Raw genomic sequence first — 17,374 nt, forward strand, 5'->3', positions numbered from 1 at the left:
TACATAATGACTAGAGCTTTGAAATTACGACAAACATTACTAAAAATGAAGAAATTTAGAGAATCAATCCAATTTCCACCTTAATAGCTTCATTATACTGATAATTTATTTTAATTTATTATTTATATTGTCAATTGTTAAGTTGTTAAATGAGGCCCTCGTGCATGCATGTGCATGGCACAAGGGTGTGACTGTAACGTGACGGTTGTGGGTTCGATCCTCACTCGAGGGAATGAATTATTATTTGTTAATTTATTTTTTTGGCTCTGGCACCAAGGCAAAAGTCTGGCGTTGGATTCTGCCACTGAACACGTAAAATGCCCCGAAAAATTCGGCGTAAAGGTTCTCTCTGCCAACCCTGCTGTATGCAGGATACGACGAAGCTAATTATAAGTTTAGAAATTCAGATATGAAAACCAATTCAATGACTAAAACATCTTTAACCGACACAAGTAGTGTTTGAACTATAATAATTTAACGAGTGCAATTATTTACTATACTCCGCACTATAATCAAAAAGGGGGGAACGTGATCTTCCAGACGCATCAGAATCAGGTAAATTGCCAACATTAAAGAAAATCATGTATAACATCAAGAATTCATTATTTTGACTTACTTTACCCACATCGTACATGTTGCATACCACCTCACTTTCTTCCTTATTATAAGATACAAATAGATACAAAATATTACATTGTTAATTAATTGACTGTATTTCCCTTATTATTAAGTTCGTTTAAACATAATGAGAGTTTAAATAGTTTCTTGTGATATTATTACTTAGTAGTGTTCTCAAGGATTTGCTTATATTTAGAAATAAAAAACTGGCCAGGTGCGAGTAGCTCTCGCCCACTAAGGGTTCCGCAATTTCATGCTTGTAGGTCAACCGGAACGAAAAGTTTATAAACTCATTGAAATAACCTATAAATCGAAGTCTAAAATATGTAGGTACATAAAGATTTTCAGTCTTCGGATTTTTTTCTGCATACTTGACAGATAAACCGACGAACAGACAGACGAGCAACAAAATGATCATATAAGAGTTCTGTTTTTTTCTTTAAAGCTACAGAACACTAAAAATTAAATATATATCTACTACGCCTTTAAAACAGTAATTAATTTTTGTTAATAATTACATATATTTAGATTTGATATCAAAACAAAATCATAACGAGAGCTAAATTGCTGATTCACAAAATAAGGTAGGTACTAAGTACGAGGTGACGTTTACATTGTTATAGAAGATCACGTCTGTCCATCAGTCTGTCAGCGCGTGAGAGGAACAAATTGTCGACATCCAGCAGCCTTGACCTGTCAGAGCAACAAAAGACCTTGTCGGAACGAGTTTTGAAAACAGATTATGTACGCAGCATCCATTGACAGACTAATAAAATTAACAAATCGATAATTTTTCAAGGAATACGTATGGGGAATTCGAATTTTTACTATGCTTAATTATATAGCGTGGAATAGTTTGTCCTTACGCTATATAATTACGTATACTAATTCGAAAGTGTTGAAATTGGAAAAACAAAAAAATAATGAATGAAAAATGAATAGGTATGTGGTAAGTTCGATTTCCACTTGAGGAAATTATAAATTAAATATTTTATATTTTCATTTCTTCGCTCTGGTGCCGAGGCAGAGCGCGGTGTTTGTTTCAGCCACGGCGGAAGTGTCTTAACTCTAGGCTTCTTTTTTACCTATTAAATATCCAAATGCCTTACTAAATTACCTACACTTAACATGTATATAAAACCGAATGATTTCTTAAAATATACTTTTAAATAACCTGACAACATATATTTACAAATCGCAACAAAGTATAATTCAAATAGTCCTCAAGCAATACCAGCGAGTGGTGTCAATATTTGCTCGCGCTAGACGCAACCTGAAAGGTGCCTCAAACCTCAAAGCACTTAAATACTCTACTCTTGTAATCAAAAAAGTATAGTTTTATGAACAAAAATAATACTTGCTTTGAAATATGAATGTTTAGATACGTAGAGGCCAGCCGGCGTTAATGTGTGACTGTAAACACGACTGGTTGTGGGTTCAATTCCCACTCAAGTAAATGAAATATTTTATTGTTGGGCGTTGAGTTACGCCACTCAAATCGCACTGCCTCCAGAATTCGGCGTAAAGTGAGAAACAGAGTGTTTTAACACTAGGCACCCTCTGTCTATCTACCAATTACTAAATAAACGCACTTAACAAAAAGCACAAAAGACAAAAAAAAGAACGTCATTTTATAAAAAATACAGAAGTAAAATTTTAAGACTGATTGTGTGAAAAAAATATTAATTTTCCAACAAAAGAACAATAGAAATGAACTATAGCTATTCAAATATTAACAACAGAAAAAGTTTGGCAAATTGGAGAGTTCAATGCTCTCACTAAGAAAAATATCTAATAGTTTATAAGTAAACTGAATTAACAGTTCATAGACATACTCATGACATGACATTCGAATTTGCTATAAAGACTTCAAAAAATATTAACATTAAATTAAAAACATTTGAATGTAATTTAGTGAAAAACAACTTAAAATATTTCTAAAATTATATATGAAGTGTATGTAATACCAAGATATTTGATGAAAATCAAATATTATTTAATGTAAGGATTGATTGACTTCCGGAATCTTTTTAGTAGACAAAATAAATTTATCAATTATAGCATTTTTTTCTTTAATTATTTAAATTACTTGAACGGGTTAGGTGTAAGTTCAACTCGCACATGGGAATATATGAGATATTTAAAATCGGAAACGTCATGTTTTTACAACTATACTTATTTTAATAAACACAAACGAAATTTATGGCTCTTAAAAGAGAAGATTGATATACGTAGGATATGCGAAGTCAATTAAGCTGACAAATTTGCAATAATCTCTCATTATTTTTTTATGTAAATTTAGTCATTATATAAAGCATTTAAATGCGACAACTAACAATATAACATACTTGTAAAATATGTCGTTGCATTTCTATGTTTGCTTTTACCTTAGAAATGAAAGGCTAAGAAGAATTATTTAATTATCGTGTTGTGCACAAATATATTCTTAATATACTTTTTTTCAGCTTTACGATGTATTCCCGATGTAGCAGGATGGGCAGAGGGAACCTATCTAGTGTTAAGACACTCTATTCCCTACTTTTCACCGAATTTTCGAGGCATTTCATATTACTCAACACAATGCCTCCAGAATTAAAAGGAAATTGGAAAGTAGAGCTTAACACTAGGTTCCCTCTGTCTATCACGCTACATGGGGGATACAGCGTGAAGTTAAAGGAGTGAAATACATGTGTGTAATAATGTATTATTTTCGTTATAGGCGGGCGTAACGCTTTAAATCACGTATTCATCTTGCACATCTTGATTGTTTTTTGTTTACATGTATAAATGACTTTGACTGATTGATTCCAGTGACCTGGATATAAAAATAGTGTTTTAACACTGTGTGACTTACGTTACCATTCAGTAATTACTTACACCAGCAATTCGATATCCATTGGAAAGATCAAATACCAATACGAAAGCAAACACCGCGAACAAATAGAACGGATACACGATCGAGTCCGGCCCCGTTGACCACGAGGTCTCTAAATCCATGTACGTAGTTGGTACGCACTTGTAGAAAAAGTGTACAGAGTGCACCTACCGTGCGGAACGTCCGATCCTATTAGAGAGATGGCGGACGACCAAACTAGTTTTACTTTACAGTTACGAGACGAGACGTTTTGATTCTGCGATACTTAGCCGAAGGTCGCGGGATCTCGAGCGGGACTGATTCGGTATTAGTTCTGCAAGTTGACAGCATGGAGCTCGACCAATCGATTGACTGGATCCTAAATCTGAAATGTTCAGCTTCTAGTATGCTTCGTCGCTTCCACATATCATTTGAAATTACTTACTGCCTATGCTAATGTATTCGGGGAATTTGCGTTATCAGAAAATTTGTAGGTGATTGTTTCGTTGAAAAGAACGAAATTTGTACCTGTTATGAAATATGTCATGTGAGGGAGTGTATGGGTGGAATTTCTCGAAATTCCCTATGGAGAACAAGAGTCCGGGGTTTTCTATTTTAAATCTTAAACCTATTAATATAAAAAAATAACGAAAAGGCTATATTACTTACTGTAGTTCCGTAGCTAGTACCCATTACATATGCTTGTCTCAGATTTTTATGTAACACTATACAGTTAACGATGCGACTATGACGAGCCAATTACTTGTTTGCCCTCTTAGGTTTCTAGATAATTTAATATAGGTTTAATATAGGTGATTACTCTACACTTTTTACATTTTTACGACGGCATGTATATTTTATAATATAAATCCAAGTCCAATGCCAAGTCTATAGTTTCTATAACAATGTGTAATGTCAACATTTTAAATAGGTTTCGTATACAATTTGAATAATATAAAAACTAAATTGGGAAATATACTTATTTATTTTATAAACTTTTAAGTCGTAAAAATATAATAACACTCATAAATTTTACGTTTAAAAAGCCTCGTGAATAAAATATATGGCCAAAAAATGAGTCGTTCCGAATGAAGAGATATTTGAACAGTAAAAGTGAAATAAAATCGTAGGCAATGCAGATTGCAGCGTCATAAAGTAAACTAGTACATTGTTTACTTAACGATGATATTTACATATCAATGAGGCACCATATAAATTCTCACGTTTTATTGTTCCAAATGTTTGGAAAAAAATATGAACGTAATATTAATTTACGGCTATAAAATATATAGGAAGTAGTACTATAAACTTAAGTATTTTAAAAGATAGATAGTTACGTCGTTAAAACATCTACAAATAATTAAACTCAAAAATAAGGTTAGGTTTTGCTGAAATTTTACAGTATTAAGTTGAAGTATTCATTTTATTTTTTTTAATGGCCTGATTTTGTACCTGTCATCGCAAAATCAGTATTTGTATGACGTATTCATTATTACAAATATATTTGATCTTCATACTTATGTCTGTAAGACTCAGATGGAATCTGGGCATATGTCACGAGGTCCCCAATTTATTTAGTTATACCATAAAGATAAGATACTTACTTTTTATGTCTTATTCTTGTATTTACATATTCATGTTAGTTTATTATATTAATAATAAAATTTTCGGGATTTTTTATTATATCGATATATTATCATAAATATATTTTAATGTCATTCATAAGTTTTAATGTTCTTCCACCAATAATGATAACCGTGAAACATTATAGATATATCTAAAATATTAACTACCAAAAAGTTAGAATATTAACTTATTAAGTCAAGTTCAGAAAACCTAACTTCATGGCGGTCAAGACTGGTTGGCCGTACTGTACCTCTACATACACCAATACTCGCTTAACAATGTCGGCTAGATCATTTTCACCAGAACGATGTATTATAAATTACGTCCCAACGTACAAACGTGTAATTGACAAGAAGAATCTCAAATAAAAACTTTATTCTTATATATTTTGAAGTTTTGACTTATTTATTTGGGAACAGATTTCATTGTTCATTATAGTTTCAAAAACTATGTTTTGTAGGTATAGTATACAGTATACTGTATACACGAATACAATTATTAAGGTATATAAATATGTGTTTATATGCTATATATCTGTAATCTATGTATACAAATAAACTATTATTACCCAAGACTTTTTATCATCTAACAGAGGGTTTTAACAATTTCAACCATAATATACAATAATGTATGTGTTCTATAGTATAAATAGGTATTCTATATACATATTAATAACATACACTAGGTCTATAATTTGTTTCTTATATAACAACACTAACCTGCTTTTGTACTAATTTAAATTGAAAATTCCAATTTAGGCAACACAAACACGAACATCATATCCAATCCGTCACATCCACCGTTTCGTTAATCGTAAAGTAAACAAATCACGAAAACCACAACACTATTCGTGACATACAATCGATCAATCTAATTTAAATTCACATGTCACTTAATCGATTAATTCATTTCGATAACGTACTTAAATATCGATAAGTCCAAATCGGTTTTTTAAATCACAAAAACATCACAACCGGCGACGTTTGAAAATCGAACGGCATTATTCGTAGCGCGAAAACGGCCGAAAGCGAAATGCGCGCGCGACTCGCGTGCATTTGCCGCATGTGCCGACAGCTGACTGAATCGCAATTCGGAACGCAACAACAATAATTACACGGCACCAATTTTTTTTCTACATGTTTTTTTCTACAGAGACCGTTAGACAAGATGTCTGATGAAGCCCAGTATTCAATGATCCAGATCGAACTTGCGTTTCCAGTGCGTCGCGGGAGCACCGCGGAAGTCGCGGACGGTAATGTATTATAAATTATACAGATTTACCTCTCGCTGCAACTAGGTGTGATTTATGCACGGAACTGTGTCGAATTAACAATTACCGCCTCTATAGTAACATCGGCTAGACACCGTTATACCGGGCTGGTCGGTATCACGACATTACATATTTTATATATAAGTAAAACCAATTTATAAGGAGTTGAAAGTCATTACTTGTTATTAATTATTTGTAGACCCGATCATTCATCTCATATTGTCAGTTGAAATATTATAACACCTATTCAGTAGCGGCCAATGACCATTACCAGCATGCTGGTAGTGCCAGAGCGGCAGATTTTCACTCCAGATCCACACTTGTGATCACAATTCATCATGATCCGTCTTCTCGTGTACCTGTTATGTAAAAGGTAAAGAAATAAACCCGAAAAAGATTTCTCCTGCAATTTCAAAGAAGATGTCATATGGTAGTATAGCCTACGCTTTTATTTATTTATTTTATCATTTTCATATAGAAAATGGTCTGCGCTGGCAACCAGGTATACAAATTAAATAGTCAATGCGGCTTCGCTTTTGTATTATTAAGAACAATACAAATTAAAAACTAGCACAAGTAGAAACTTCAAGGTATTCTCTTCAAATTGAAAAAATATACCTACATCACTTCTATGCTCTTCGGCAAACCTTTAATAAAGACGAAATATGATAAACTGAATATTTAAAGGACAGTAAAAATCATATCAATATCCCTTTTAGAAAACATACAAAAATTTTGAACGTAGCGGGATTTGAACTAGCGCCTCTTTGGAAACCGTCCAAGCATTCTGACCAACTAGGCCATACGGTCTCAATCATCTCTTCAGAACGTCTAAACAGTATTTTCCTTTCCCACGTGTGGAATAAAACTTTTAAATGTAAAAAATATCATATCAATATCCTTTACGAAGAAATAAATTAGAAAATTAGATGAAATCTACAGCAGGATCACACTATTTCTTAAATTGCTGGGTAGACAAAGAGAACCTAGTGTCCCCTTAATCTTATTAAGAAAACGTGTAAAACGGTGAACATTAAACGTAGCTGAATATGACCCGCGCCTCTTGGAAACCATCCAAGCCCTCCGACCAATGAGCCATACGTTCTTATCAAGCTGCATCGAAATTCTTATATGCTTATATTTATTTATGTTGTTAGTATCTCTGTTCATTTTTACAAATTGCTATCCAAAGATAATTGCTTAAAGTTATCATTAATCTTAATTTATCATATTTGACACGAGAAAACGCTGTTTATTAAATAAATTTAAACATTTTGAAACACTTAGGAAATACGCATTTCACACGTGGGCACGTGACACTTTTAAAAGATATGAATAATTTTATTAACAAAATTGATTAAATTATTCGAAAATAAAAATAGGAATGGAAATAAATAGAAATAAAACCATATAATTTAAATTTGACAATTATATTTCAATAATATTCATGTATAAAGATACAGAGTTAAATCTTAAGCTACATCTACGAAGTCTAATATTCATAAATCAGTCTCGCTTTTGTAATACATTTTGCAGTTTTTTCGTGGAATGACAAAAATATTATAAAGTGAGGATTACAATTATCCATTTTAATACAGATATATTGTGAAAATGCATTTTTTTATATTGAAAGTATTATTATATATAAAAGATTAATAGTACAATATGAAATTTGAGGATAATCAAATATTTATAAGGAGTATTTTACAAACTATTTAAGTTTGTTAAGAAGTATTCTAAAATATTGCTTTTTAAATAACAAATTCTATCATGTTTAACATCTCCTTACATCTGTAAGCTTAATCATAAATTTGAAATATTCAAAGATTACAAATTTCTTTAAAAGACATGTCAATTAGATACTTAAGTAAAAACCACTAATACCTTTTTCTTAATTCACACAACAACAAATAGTAATATTTTATTATACGAGTTTACCTCTAGGCCGAATTTGTTTAATATAATATACCTAATTAATCAGATTTTGCTATCTAGAAGATAGAGAATGACTTTAAAGGAAAAAATCCTATATAAGCAATCAAATCACCTAATAAACGAAGCAATTTGTACAATATTTATTGAGTTTACTTTGTATTTTTTGGCAGCAACAAAAGGCACGTGGATCTTACATAGACAACGGTACAACACTAGTGACAAGCTAAATGTCGTGTGGTCAATAATTTTATATGATTTCCTTTAACCCATTTCATTTATATTTTATACTCTATAGCATATTAAGGTAAGTCATAACTATGTTAATTTCGAAGCTTTCTTTTTTTTTTACTTAAAGTATAATTACAATAGTAACCGGTATTAAATTTACCGGCATATCGGTACTGAACTACTGAAATAATTAAAAAATAGTTGTACAAGCCTTGATTACAATACAGTCATCGAGTCGCGACCGCCCTGAAGTTAACTCTAAATGTCTACACAGATACCAAATACTATTTTGGTTTTTGGTACGGGACGGAATATTGTGCCATATGGAAAATGTATGTGAAATGATAACTGCACTGTTTGCATTAGTCCTTGTATCATCTACGTATTCTAACGTAATTGATATAAACTTCAATTCCTTCTATATTTTTAAGTGAAATTATTGAGATTTCTAGAAAATTACATATATAAAAAAATATTTTATATTCTTTCATATGTACTGTAATATATCTAAGGAGCTTTAGCGCGTGCCAACTTACAATTTGGTTATTAGAATTTTACATCAACAAAAGTTTAGAAAATAGTGCGATATTACTCTAATTTAAATATATATTTCGTGTCATGTCACTTGTGTCTACCAATGTTTCTGCAAGCATTTAGTTATGACAGCTACAAATTAAATTGTCTAGAAATACAAAGAATATGTAATATTTCAATTTAAAAAAATATTCAAACTATTTATTTGTAGGGTGGTTTTATTTTCTATTTATTTAAAATATTTTTATTTTTAAAAACTGGTATATTTACATAATATATTCTTTAAACTGAAGTATGATGTTGGCCTGTTTTTGGTTTGTTTATATGCCTGAGCGTTTGTTAACGCAAATTTTAAAATCGATTTAAGTGCAGTTTTCAGTACTATTGTAAGCAAAATTTCTTAAATCTAATGTTTATATTATTTAAATCGGTTTATAAATATAGAAGTTATATCAATATAAAGCATTTGGTTCGGCAAAATTGTGACAAAATAATTTTATTACGGATTATGCTGAAACTTTACTTTTCGTTTCGTAATGTACAAATATAATTTTCAAAATAATAATGTTATTAAAACACGAAAGTAAAATTACTAGTCTAGATAGACATAATTATATATATATATTACTACTCTAGCGGGCGAAGCCGCGAGCGGGTCCCGAAGTAACATATTGTTCACAATTTATTTGGAGGTTTTCCTAACACAATCTTAAACTAGCTGACTATACTGAAAAGTATATATTTGCTCGCATAGCTACTTACTAGTGTTAACAGTGATAAAGAAACTAAATAATTAGAAAAATATAACGAACAATAAAAAACATTTCTTACTCTAACCCACTAGAGAGATTTTTAGTCTACAAGACTATATTGCAAGTTTGATTCATAAGTTTAACCAACACTTAGTAAACGAAGATAATACTTAAAATTAAATAGTAAAACTAAATATTATTTTATAAGACTTTGATGTAATTGATTAGTTACATCATAATCTTATAAAATCCTGTTATTTTTGACATAATTATAGGATATATCTACGTCCATTACATGTGTAAAATAAATGCTACGACTCTTAAACACACCAAGTAAGTAAAAACATGTGAAACAGTCGAATTATATAAAACAATATTTCTAGCAATATTTTAAGAGTATATACCTATGTAGTTACTTTTTGGAAAAATAGCTAAATCGGTGCAAAAATATTATAATTGAAAAATTTACATTATACATTATTTACAACATAATATAACATATTTTTTTGTTTCAAAAGTAATACAAAAAGGAGCGCATAGAATTTAAAGGGTATTACAAAAAATAATACTTTTAATACATTCATTGTACACATAAAACTTATATATCTTTTTATAGTAAACAGCGACTTAAAATACTACAATACTACGGCTATGATTCATCAGGCAGTGGCTCTATTTGGTCAGATCGTACAAACGACATACTTGAATAATTTATACATAAATATACATTTAATTATACCCTCAGTTTGAAGCGGGGATCGAGTAAATAATTCTTGTTATATCTAGATATTGCGTAGAAAAATATTTTTAGAAAACATATAAAAAATTTAACGTAACGTGACTCGAACCTACGCCTCTTGTGAATTGTGCAAGAGGTTCAAATGCCGCTGTTTTCAAATGTTGATAAGTTTTCTTTAATATTTTTTTTCCTTAGTATGGAATAATACTTAAAAAATGCAGGACATCGCGCGTCAGCTATAAAAAAATATACGTTTGTAAGTTTTCAAACTGTCATTTAATTATTGGCACCTAGTATTCTAGAATTATTTGTTCCTAAGAAAATAACGCTAAGCGAACGGAGCCTTAATGGGAACGGAGTCTCTTAACAGGCAAAGGCCTGCTATAATACAGCGTAATAATGAAAAGGTAAAGGTACTATATCATATGATTTTTTGTTCGATATTTTGGGACCAAAAATTCAAGAGTAAATCTGTATACCTAAAATCTCTTTAAAAAAGTAAGAGATTCGTGAAGGTTAACATGTTTTCTTGTATTCAAAACATTTTTCATAGCGAGCTATTATAAACATAAGGTAATTTAATTGTCGTTAACTTTTTTATTACATCATAAAAAATGTCAAAAAAAAAACTAACAGGTGAGTAAATTATAAAAAATAAGTAATAAATTGAACTGTGGCATTTTTATTTTTTTTAAATATGACGTGTACAGTGTACACGTATATTCTTACATAAAATAGTAAAAAATATTTTGGATACTTTCTTTGAGATAATGATTTTTGAACCCTTGTATTTCATTATATTAAACACTAAACTAAAGCTACCACTTAAAATAATGCTGCACATTTTAAAATAATGATATTGGTTATAGAACACTAAATTAGTTGTCTTATTATTAATAATGTTCATATTTGGAGAAAGCTAATTAGAGTGAATCAAATAATATTATTACATACAAAATATATTTTATAACAGATTCATGTAAACATGTATCGTAATAGTGGAGACAGAGGAAACTTACAGTCAGACGCTGTGCCGATGATTATTATAGGTGTCATATTTTTACTCGCTAACAATTCCTATTTTAGACAATACATAGCATTGTTTTAAATTCTTAAAATATTTTTTCTGCCATTACTAAAATACAACGGAAGAAGATATACTAATTATTAATTAATATTCATACCGATTACGCCATAATTGTGACTACCACCAATATTGATTAGGCCATTATATCTATAATTTATTACTTCATCTATTCTACCACAATCTGTTAAATTATCGTTATTTAATGATTTATTAACAGTTTCTTGTACACAATCAAGTAAATGTTCAAAGAAATTAGGAAAATTATCATAACTAGGGAACACATTGATATCAATAACAGCATGTTTACCTGTAGAGTTCTCTATGACAACATCGAAACCAGCTAATATTAGTCCAATTTTCTTTCTTAACACGCGTATTATAGTTTTTATTTTATCCTCATCAACGGCTATTTTCATTTCGGTTTTGTCGTGAGGGTCGAGAATGGATAATGTTGATTGACTGTCCGCTTTACATACTTCTCCTGTACTGTAGTGTATTGGGTCCAAGTCGTCTGAGGCATTGAAGTTCTTAAGACTTGGTCGTTCAAATATGTGATACCTGGAAAAGATAGCGGAAATTTGTAAAAAAAAATCTCTCTACAGAGATGCTAACAACATAAATAAGTTTTAAGCGTATAAGAATTTCGACGTAGCTTGACGAGATCGCATGGCTTAGTGGTCCGGTCCATTTCCAGAAGATACGGGTTCGAGTCCCGCTACATTAAAATTTTTATACGTTTTCTAAATAAGAATAAAGCGCAGATTATATTTTTAGTAGACACAACATTAGACAAAAAAGTCACTAACCTGTTGCCAACTACAAAGACTTTATGCAGAACAGCATTATGATTGACAAAACTTTGCACCACACAGGGTGGTTTACACATACTGAGACCTCTTTCATTAAATATAAGAACCATTTCGTGAGCAAACTTAGACCCGTGGGCTACTGTCGGTTTACATATAACTGGAAATCTCACATTTCGTCTTTTCATAATTTCAATATTAAGTCTTGTATTACTAGTTGTGAACTCTGCAAATGCTGGTGTAAATATACCTTGGCTTTGCAATGATGATTCATTGTGTAATATTGAATAGTAATAATATCTGAAATAGTAAAACCAACAAATTTTAACTACAGATTTTTAGTCTCATTTACCTGCCTATTTTTATATTGATAATATTAAATTATATAAAATCTGCCTCACACTGTATTCCACACTCAGCAGGGTAGGCAGAGGGAATCTTGTGTTAAGACACTCCATTTTCCTACTTTCCGTCGCATTCTGAAGGCGTTGCATGTTGAGTGCTTAGATAATATTCTATAGTAAAAATTTGTTTTTAATTCTATCAAACTTTCAGAACATCCTTCAAATTATTTACCAATAAATTATAGTTTGTAAATAATTTAAACCTAATTATTAAAATAATTTTATTTACCTATTTAATAAGATCCTCACATTATCTAAAGGATCAATTACTGTAATGTTTGGATGATTTGATAAGTACTGCTCCACTCTTCCAATTATACTTGCAGCCTTAAAGGTAAAGTAGTTCATGTTAATAAATACAAAACTTATAATTTAACATATATAAACACTATTTTCTATACAGAAATAAAATTACAAAAGATTATTTTTTATTAAAATTCAATAGTTTTGATGTAAAAGAGAAGGAATTTTCTCTTTTCTTTATATCAAAATTAGTCAAAGATTTTGCTATTCAGTCTAAAGGTTAAGGTGTTAAAATAATTAATTAATCCATACATTACCTTGCAATCACCTTGATCAGCTGCAGCTATAACATCAGTCAATTTGTGTAGCAATATATCGATTTTTCCTTGTTCTTCAAAAGGTCTTTCTAAATCCAACTGTAAATTGAATGACAAATTCATAGAAACAAATAAAAATGCACTGCAATGTTTCCAAGATACACAGAAGCTTAAAATGTGATATTTCTAAAATATTTATCTTGAGCGTGGAAAAACATTTAAAAAAAATTAAAAATACTTTCATCTATATCTTCGAAATATATTAATGTAAAATGGATTTTAATTTTTTATTACGTGCGTTTAATTACCTTAATAAGGTTGTATCCATGTGAATTGCACGCTTTAATCAACTCTTTCCAATTCAACTTTTGACTCTTTTTTTCGGACATCCATATTCCTATTGTTTTTCCAAAAGAAATAGTCTCGCTCATTTTGAAATTTAGTTTTTATAATTCATAACTTTTCCAACAAACTGTTTATTTTATATTTTTGGCTATTTAAATTTATAACGTGATAAACAATAATATATTGTATAAAATATAGTCATAAAATAATAATAAACCTAAATAATATTAGAATAAAATATACCACGCCAAGTAGCTGACACGGACACTATGATGCATTATTACTAATTTTCTCTTTACGCAATAATAATTAAGCGAGACTATAAACGAATAAGTTAAAAGCGAGACTAAGTATTCTATTAGTCATTGCAAAATAATTCCCAATGACAAATAACAAAAACCATTGCACATTTTTTTGACATTTGACATAATAAAATATTATTTCGAAAATGACATTATACTCGTTTTGATGAAACAGCTTCCTGTCTTTACAGTTTTATGATTAATTAAAGTATTTTTCTAAATCAGTATTTTGAATATTCTCGACATCCTAGAAATATTGACTTAAGTAATTTATTATTTATTTGGATTTATATTTAAGTTTTTCTTTATGAAATTAAAATCGAAAAATCTTATTTTGTGATAATAGCGTCAAGTCTTCCAATTCTGACAAATGAATGACAGTGATAGACATTGACATTTGACACACGCACAATGCAAGCACATATGAGCGACACATGTAGTTAAATGTGTATTCGTTTTTTAATCATTTTTATTAATATTTTAGTACTTATAAATTTATTTACTTTATATAATTTTCATAAGTTATTAGCCAAATATAATATTATAAAATGTCTGACGACGGAATAATAAGTGTGAAAAGTCAACTACTAGACATGTTTTCGGAATTGGAAGATTCTGAATTGGAATCTATTGAAAACTGGATTTGTTCACAATCTTATAAAAAAGTTAAATATTTTAATTACACTGCTTCTAATATGAGTCTGATTCCATTTTTAATTTTCTTATATTAATTTACAGATTTGAAAAATAAAAAGGCTCTAAAAAAATCTGAGAACTTATTAAAAAAGATAGGGATTTCTATTAAAAAAATTGTACCATTTGAAGCAGAAATGGCTTCCGAGAACATTGTGCCTCCAATTGTTGGTGATCAATCTGATTGTACTAAAGTTAATACATGCCATGTTGATGAATTCCTCTATGATGAAAGTGAAGTTGATCAGCTTGTTAAAAAAGGAAAACTGCAAAGACATTATTGTCTAGACTGTAACTCTCGTAATATTAAGGTGACTTTTAAGTTTATATTGCTACTAGCTTTTACTTGACACTTGGCCTGCCAAGTCAAATGGAAATAACTCAAATTTATATACAACACATGAAATATTCTAAGTGGCTAAGATGATTCACAACAAGTACTGTGTTCTATGATGTTGATCATATAGTGGCCTTCCTCAATAAATGAACTATACAATATAAATAAAACCATTTGTTTCATATAAGTATCTGACATTAGTTTAAAATTAATCTTTTTGTAAATTGACCATTTATCAATTACCCTGTCAGTTTTCACGAATTGTTTCGAGGTAACTCTCACTCTGTAGCTGTGGTCAAAGTTACTTACCTAAGGATATATTTATAACACAATAATAAAATTAAATGTGTTTATTTACAGGATTTAATTTTAATTTCACATTCACTATCAAGACAGGCATTACAATATATTTTCAAAGTTTTGCTACCAAAAGATTTAGAGGACAAACAACTTCTTGATGTCGGATCCCGATTAGGAGTTGTATTGTATGGTGTATGTTTCAATATTTATTTGCATTTTTTATTTTTTTTTATTCTATTGTATTTCTTATTATGTTTCTTTGCACAGGCTTACTACTTAACTAATGTTTCTAAAATTATTGGGATAGAAATGAATAAAGAATGCTGTGAAGTACAAGAAAAAATTATACATCAATTTTCCATGGATAGTGATAGAATAAAAGTTGTACATTCAGATGTAACAATTAGACCAGACATTGTAGAATGTTCAGACATAATTATGATTAATGTGTTAGATTTCTTTGTTGATGTAGAAAAACATAAAGAAATGTGGTACTTCTTTAAGAAACACATTAAAAAAGGAAGTTATTTAATATCTAATAGAAGCATGTCTGAAACTCTTGGAAGCTTAGAAATATATGAAGAATTTATGAACTGGTTAACAATTTCTAAACCAAATCAATTAGAAAATGAATTATTTTTTGATGTGGAAGACTACAGTGAATTGTACCTTTATATAATAAACTAACTGTTTGATACTTTTTTAATTGTTGTTTTTAATTTAGTTTCACACTTTTCTGTTTGCAGCAGTGTAGTTAGTGAGAATCTAGTATTAAAATCCTCATTTTCTGTATTAATGGAAGTTAATTTGAATTTAAGATTACTAGCTTAAGTTACTGACTAGTAGGAAATGAAAAATAATAAATTAACCCATGAGAGAATAGAATCCACGACAATAGCGCTCACAAATTGACACTGCGCCACTATATATACTGATGGTATTTTCACATTGGAAAATCATATTTAAAATATAGTCAGGGGTACTTATTCATAATTTCAATAATTATAATATTATTTTTACGTTAATAATATCAACGTAAAACCAGTCGTGTCGCAAGGGCATAAGTGTGACTGTAAACGTGACGGTTGTAGTACTATTCGAGAAAATTAAATATTTTTTTTATATAATGAAAAATTAAATCAGCTTCACACTGTATCCTGCACACAGCAGGCCACTTTCCGCCAAATTCTGGAGGCATTGCGTGATTAATGGCGGAACTCAACGCCGCGCTTTGTCTCGACATCAGAGCGAAGAAACGAAAATATAAATTTAAATAAATATTAGACGGCAAGAGGCCAATGGCAATTCTTGAGTTAAATCTATGATCAAGATACTTGTGATTTGTGCTTGTGTATATAATCTGTAATTCTGTAGTCTACTTGTACTTACTGTTAGACATGGGCCGTAACGTCTTTTAAGCATAACCGGTGATCACTAGTTTCGGGGTTACGCGTAGCTAGTTTCAGAAACTAGTTATTTCTGTAACTAGTTACAAATGCTTCATAAGCCGTTGTAAGTTTAATACGATTACTTTAATAGTTATGATTGAAAACGTTTTAGGTTAAATTACAATATCTTGCTACTAAAATGTAATTATTTATTAATTTATTTTATATACAATTATTTTTATATATTTTTTTATACACACTTTATTATATTATATATTTTTAATATATAGAATTTTATATAGTTTTTTCGCTGATTGATATATTTAATTACGGAGTGAAATTAAAATTCCAAATTAAGTGAAAACAAAAAATTTACACACAAAATACATTCAAAAAGAGGGAATAATTTTACACTTACAGAATGGAAAAAGAAATTTAAAAATACAAAAAAAAAACATAAACGCGAAACTGACACGTAATAGCAAAATATTATGGTTTAATAAAGCCTTTATTCGCTGACCATTTCAGAATTTTTGTTTGCATAATTAAAATAAAGTATACAATAAAAATTTAAAAGACTTAAAATTAAAAACATT

General features: G+C 29.7%; 3 protein-coding genes across 8 annotated transcripts in view; 1 reads left to right on the forward strand and 2 right to left on the reverse strand.

The window, feature by feature from the left end:
- Positions 1–5,980, reverse strand: part of ASPP (Ankyrin-repeat, SH3-domain, and Proline-rich-region containing Protein) — a 198,699-nt gene extending 192,719 nt beyond the window's left edge. The window contains exon 1 of one of the 3 annotated variants that reach the window (XM_085199646.1): positions 5,818–5,980. The gene's annotated coding sequence lies outside the window, so the exon portion shown is untranslated. The remainder of the gene's footprint in view (positions 1–5,817) is intronic. The other 2 variants (XM_085199641.1, XM_085199642.1) reach the window with 2 other exon arrangements.
- Positions 5,981–6,127: 147 nt separating this feature from the next.
- Positions 6,128–16,096, forward strand: LOC146530919 (uncharacterized). 2 transcript variants are annotated; one of them, XM_085199647.1, is made up of 4 exons: positions 6,128–6,350; positions 14,799–15,064; positions 15,451–15,582; positions 15,658–16,096. In XM_085199647.1, exons 1-4 carry the CDS (start codon positions 6,266–6,268, stop codon positions 16,075–16,077), a joined length of 903 nt encoding a protein of 300 aa, XP_085055773.1. In that variant the 5' UTR covers positions 6,128–6,265; the 3' UTR covers positions 16,078–16,096. The 2 variants fall into 2 exon arrangements, with proteins under 2 accessions (XP_085055773.1, XP_085055774.1); XM_085199648.1 differs by lacking the exon at positions 6,128–6,350 and adding an exon at positions 14,455–14,725.
- On the reverse strand, positions 7,783–14,171 carry LOC146530920 (inositol-tetrakisphosphate 1-kinase-like). Of its 3 annotated transcripts, none has more exons than XM_085199214.1 (6): positions 14,002–14,171; positions 13,722–13,810; positions 13,414–13,512; positions 13,083–13,180; positions 12,450–12,749; positions 7,783–12,201 (listed from the first exon to the last, which is right to left on the reverse strand). In XM_085199214.1, the coding sequence occupies exons 2-6, from the start codon at positions 13,800–13,802 to the stop codon at positions 11,724–11,726; spliced, it is 1,056 nt and encodes a 351-aa protein (XP_085055340.1). In that variant the 5' UTR covers positions 13,803–13,810; positions 14,002–14,171; the 3' UTR covers positions 7,783–11,723. The 3 variants fall into 3 exon arrangements, with proteins under 3 accessions (XP_085055340.1, XP_085055341.1, XP_085055339.1); XM_085199215.1 differs by having other exon boundaries at positions 7,783–10,792; positions 11,951–12,201; positions 13,722–14,171; XM_085199213.1 differs by having other exon boundaries at positions 13,722–14,171.
- Positions 16,097–17,374: the final 1,278 nt, after the last annotated feature.

This window comes from Heliconius melpomene, chromosome 16 (assembly GCF_056956725.1).
Source record: "Heliconius melpomene rosina isolate 202511_hmr_F chromosome 16, ASM5695672v1, whole genome shotgun sequence".
NCBI lineage: Eukaryota > Metazoa > Arthropoda > Insecta > Lepidoptera > Nymphalidae > Heliconius > Heliconius melpomene.

Coding starts and splice junctions, on each gene's coding strand:
- LOC146530919 (XM_085199647.1), top strand. CDS start 6,266: ATGTCTGATGAAGCCCAGTATTCAATGATCCAGATCGAACTTGCGTTT. Junction 15,065..15,450: donor GTAACTCTCGTAATATTAAG/GTGACTTTTAAG, acceptor GTTTATTTACAG/GATTTAATTTTAATTTCACA. Junction 15,583..15,657: donor TAGGAGTTGTATTGTATGGT/GTATGTTTCAAT, acceptor TTCTTTGCACAG/GCTTACTACTTAACTAATGT.
- LOC146530920 (XM_085199213.1), bottom strand. CDS start 13,844: ATGAGCGAGACTATTTCTTTTGGAAAAACAATAGGAATATGGATGTCC. Junction 13,513..13,721: donor ATGGATACAACCTTATTAAG/GTAATTAAACGC, acceptor TTCAATTTACAG/TTGGATTTAGAAAGACCTTT. Junction 12,202..12,449: donor GTCTTTGTAGTTGGCAACAG/GTTAGTGACTTT, acceptor TATCTTTTCCAG/GTATCACATATTTGAACGAC.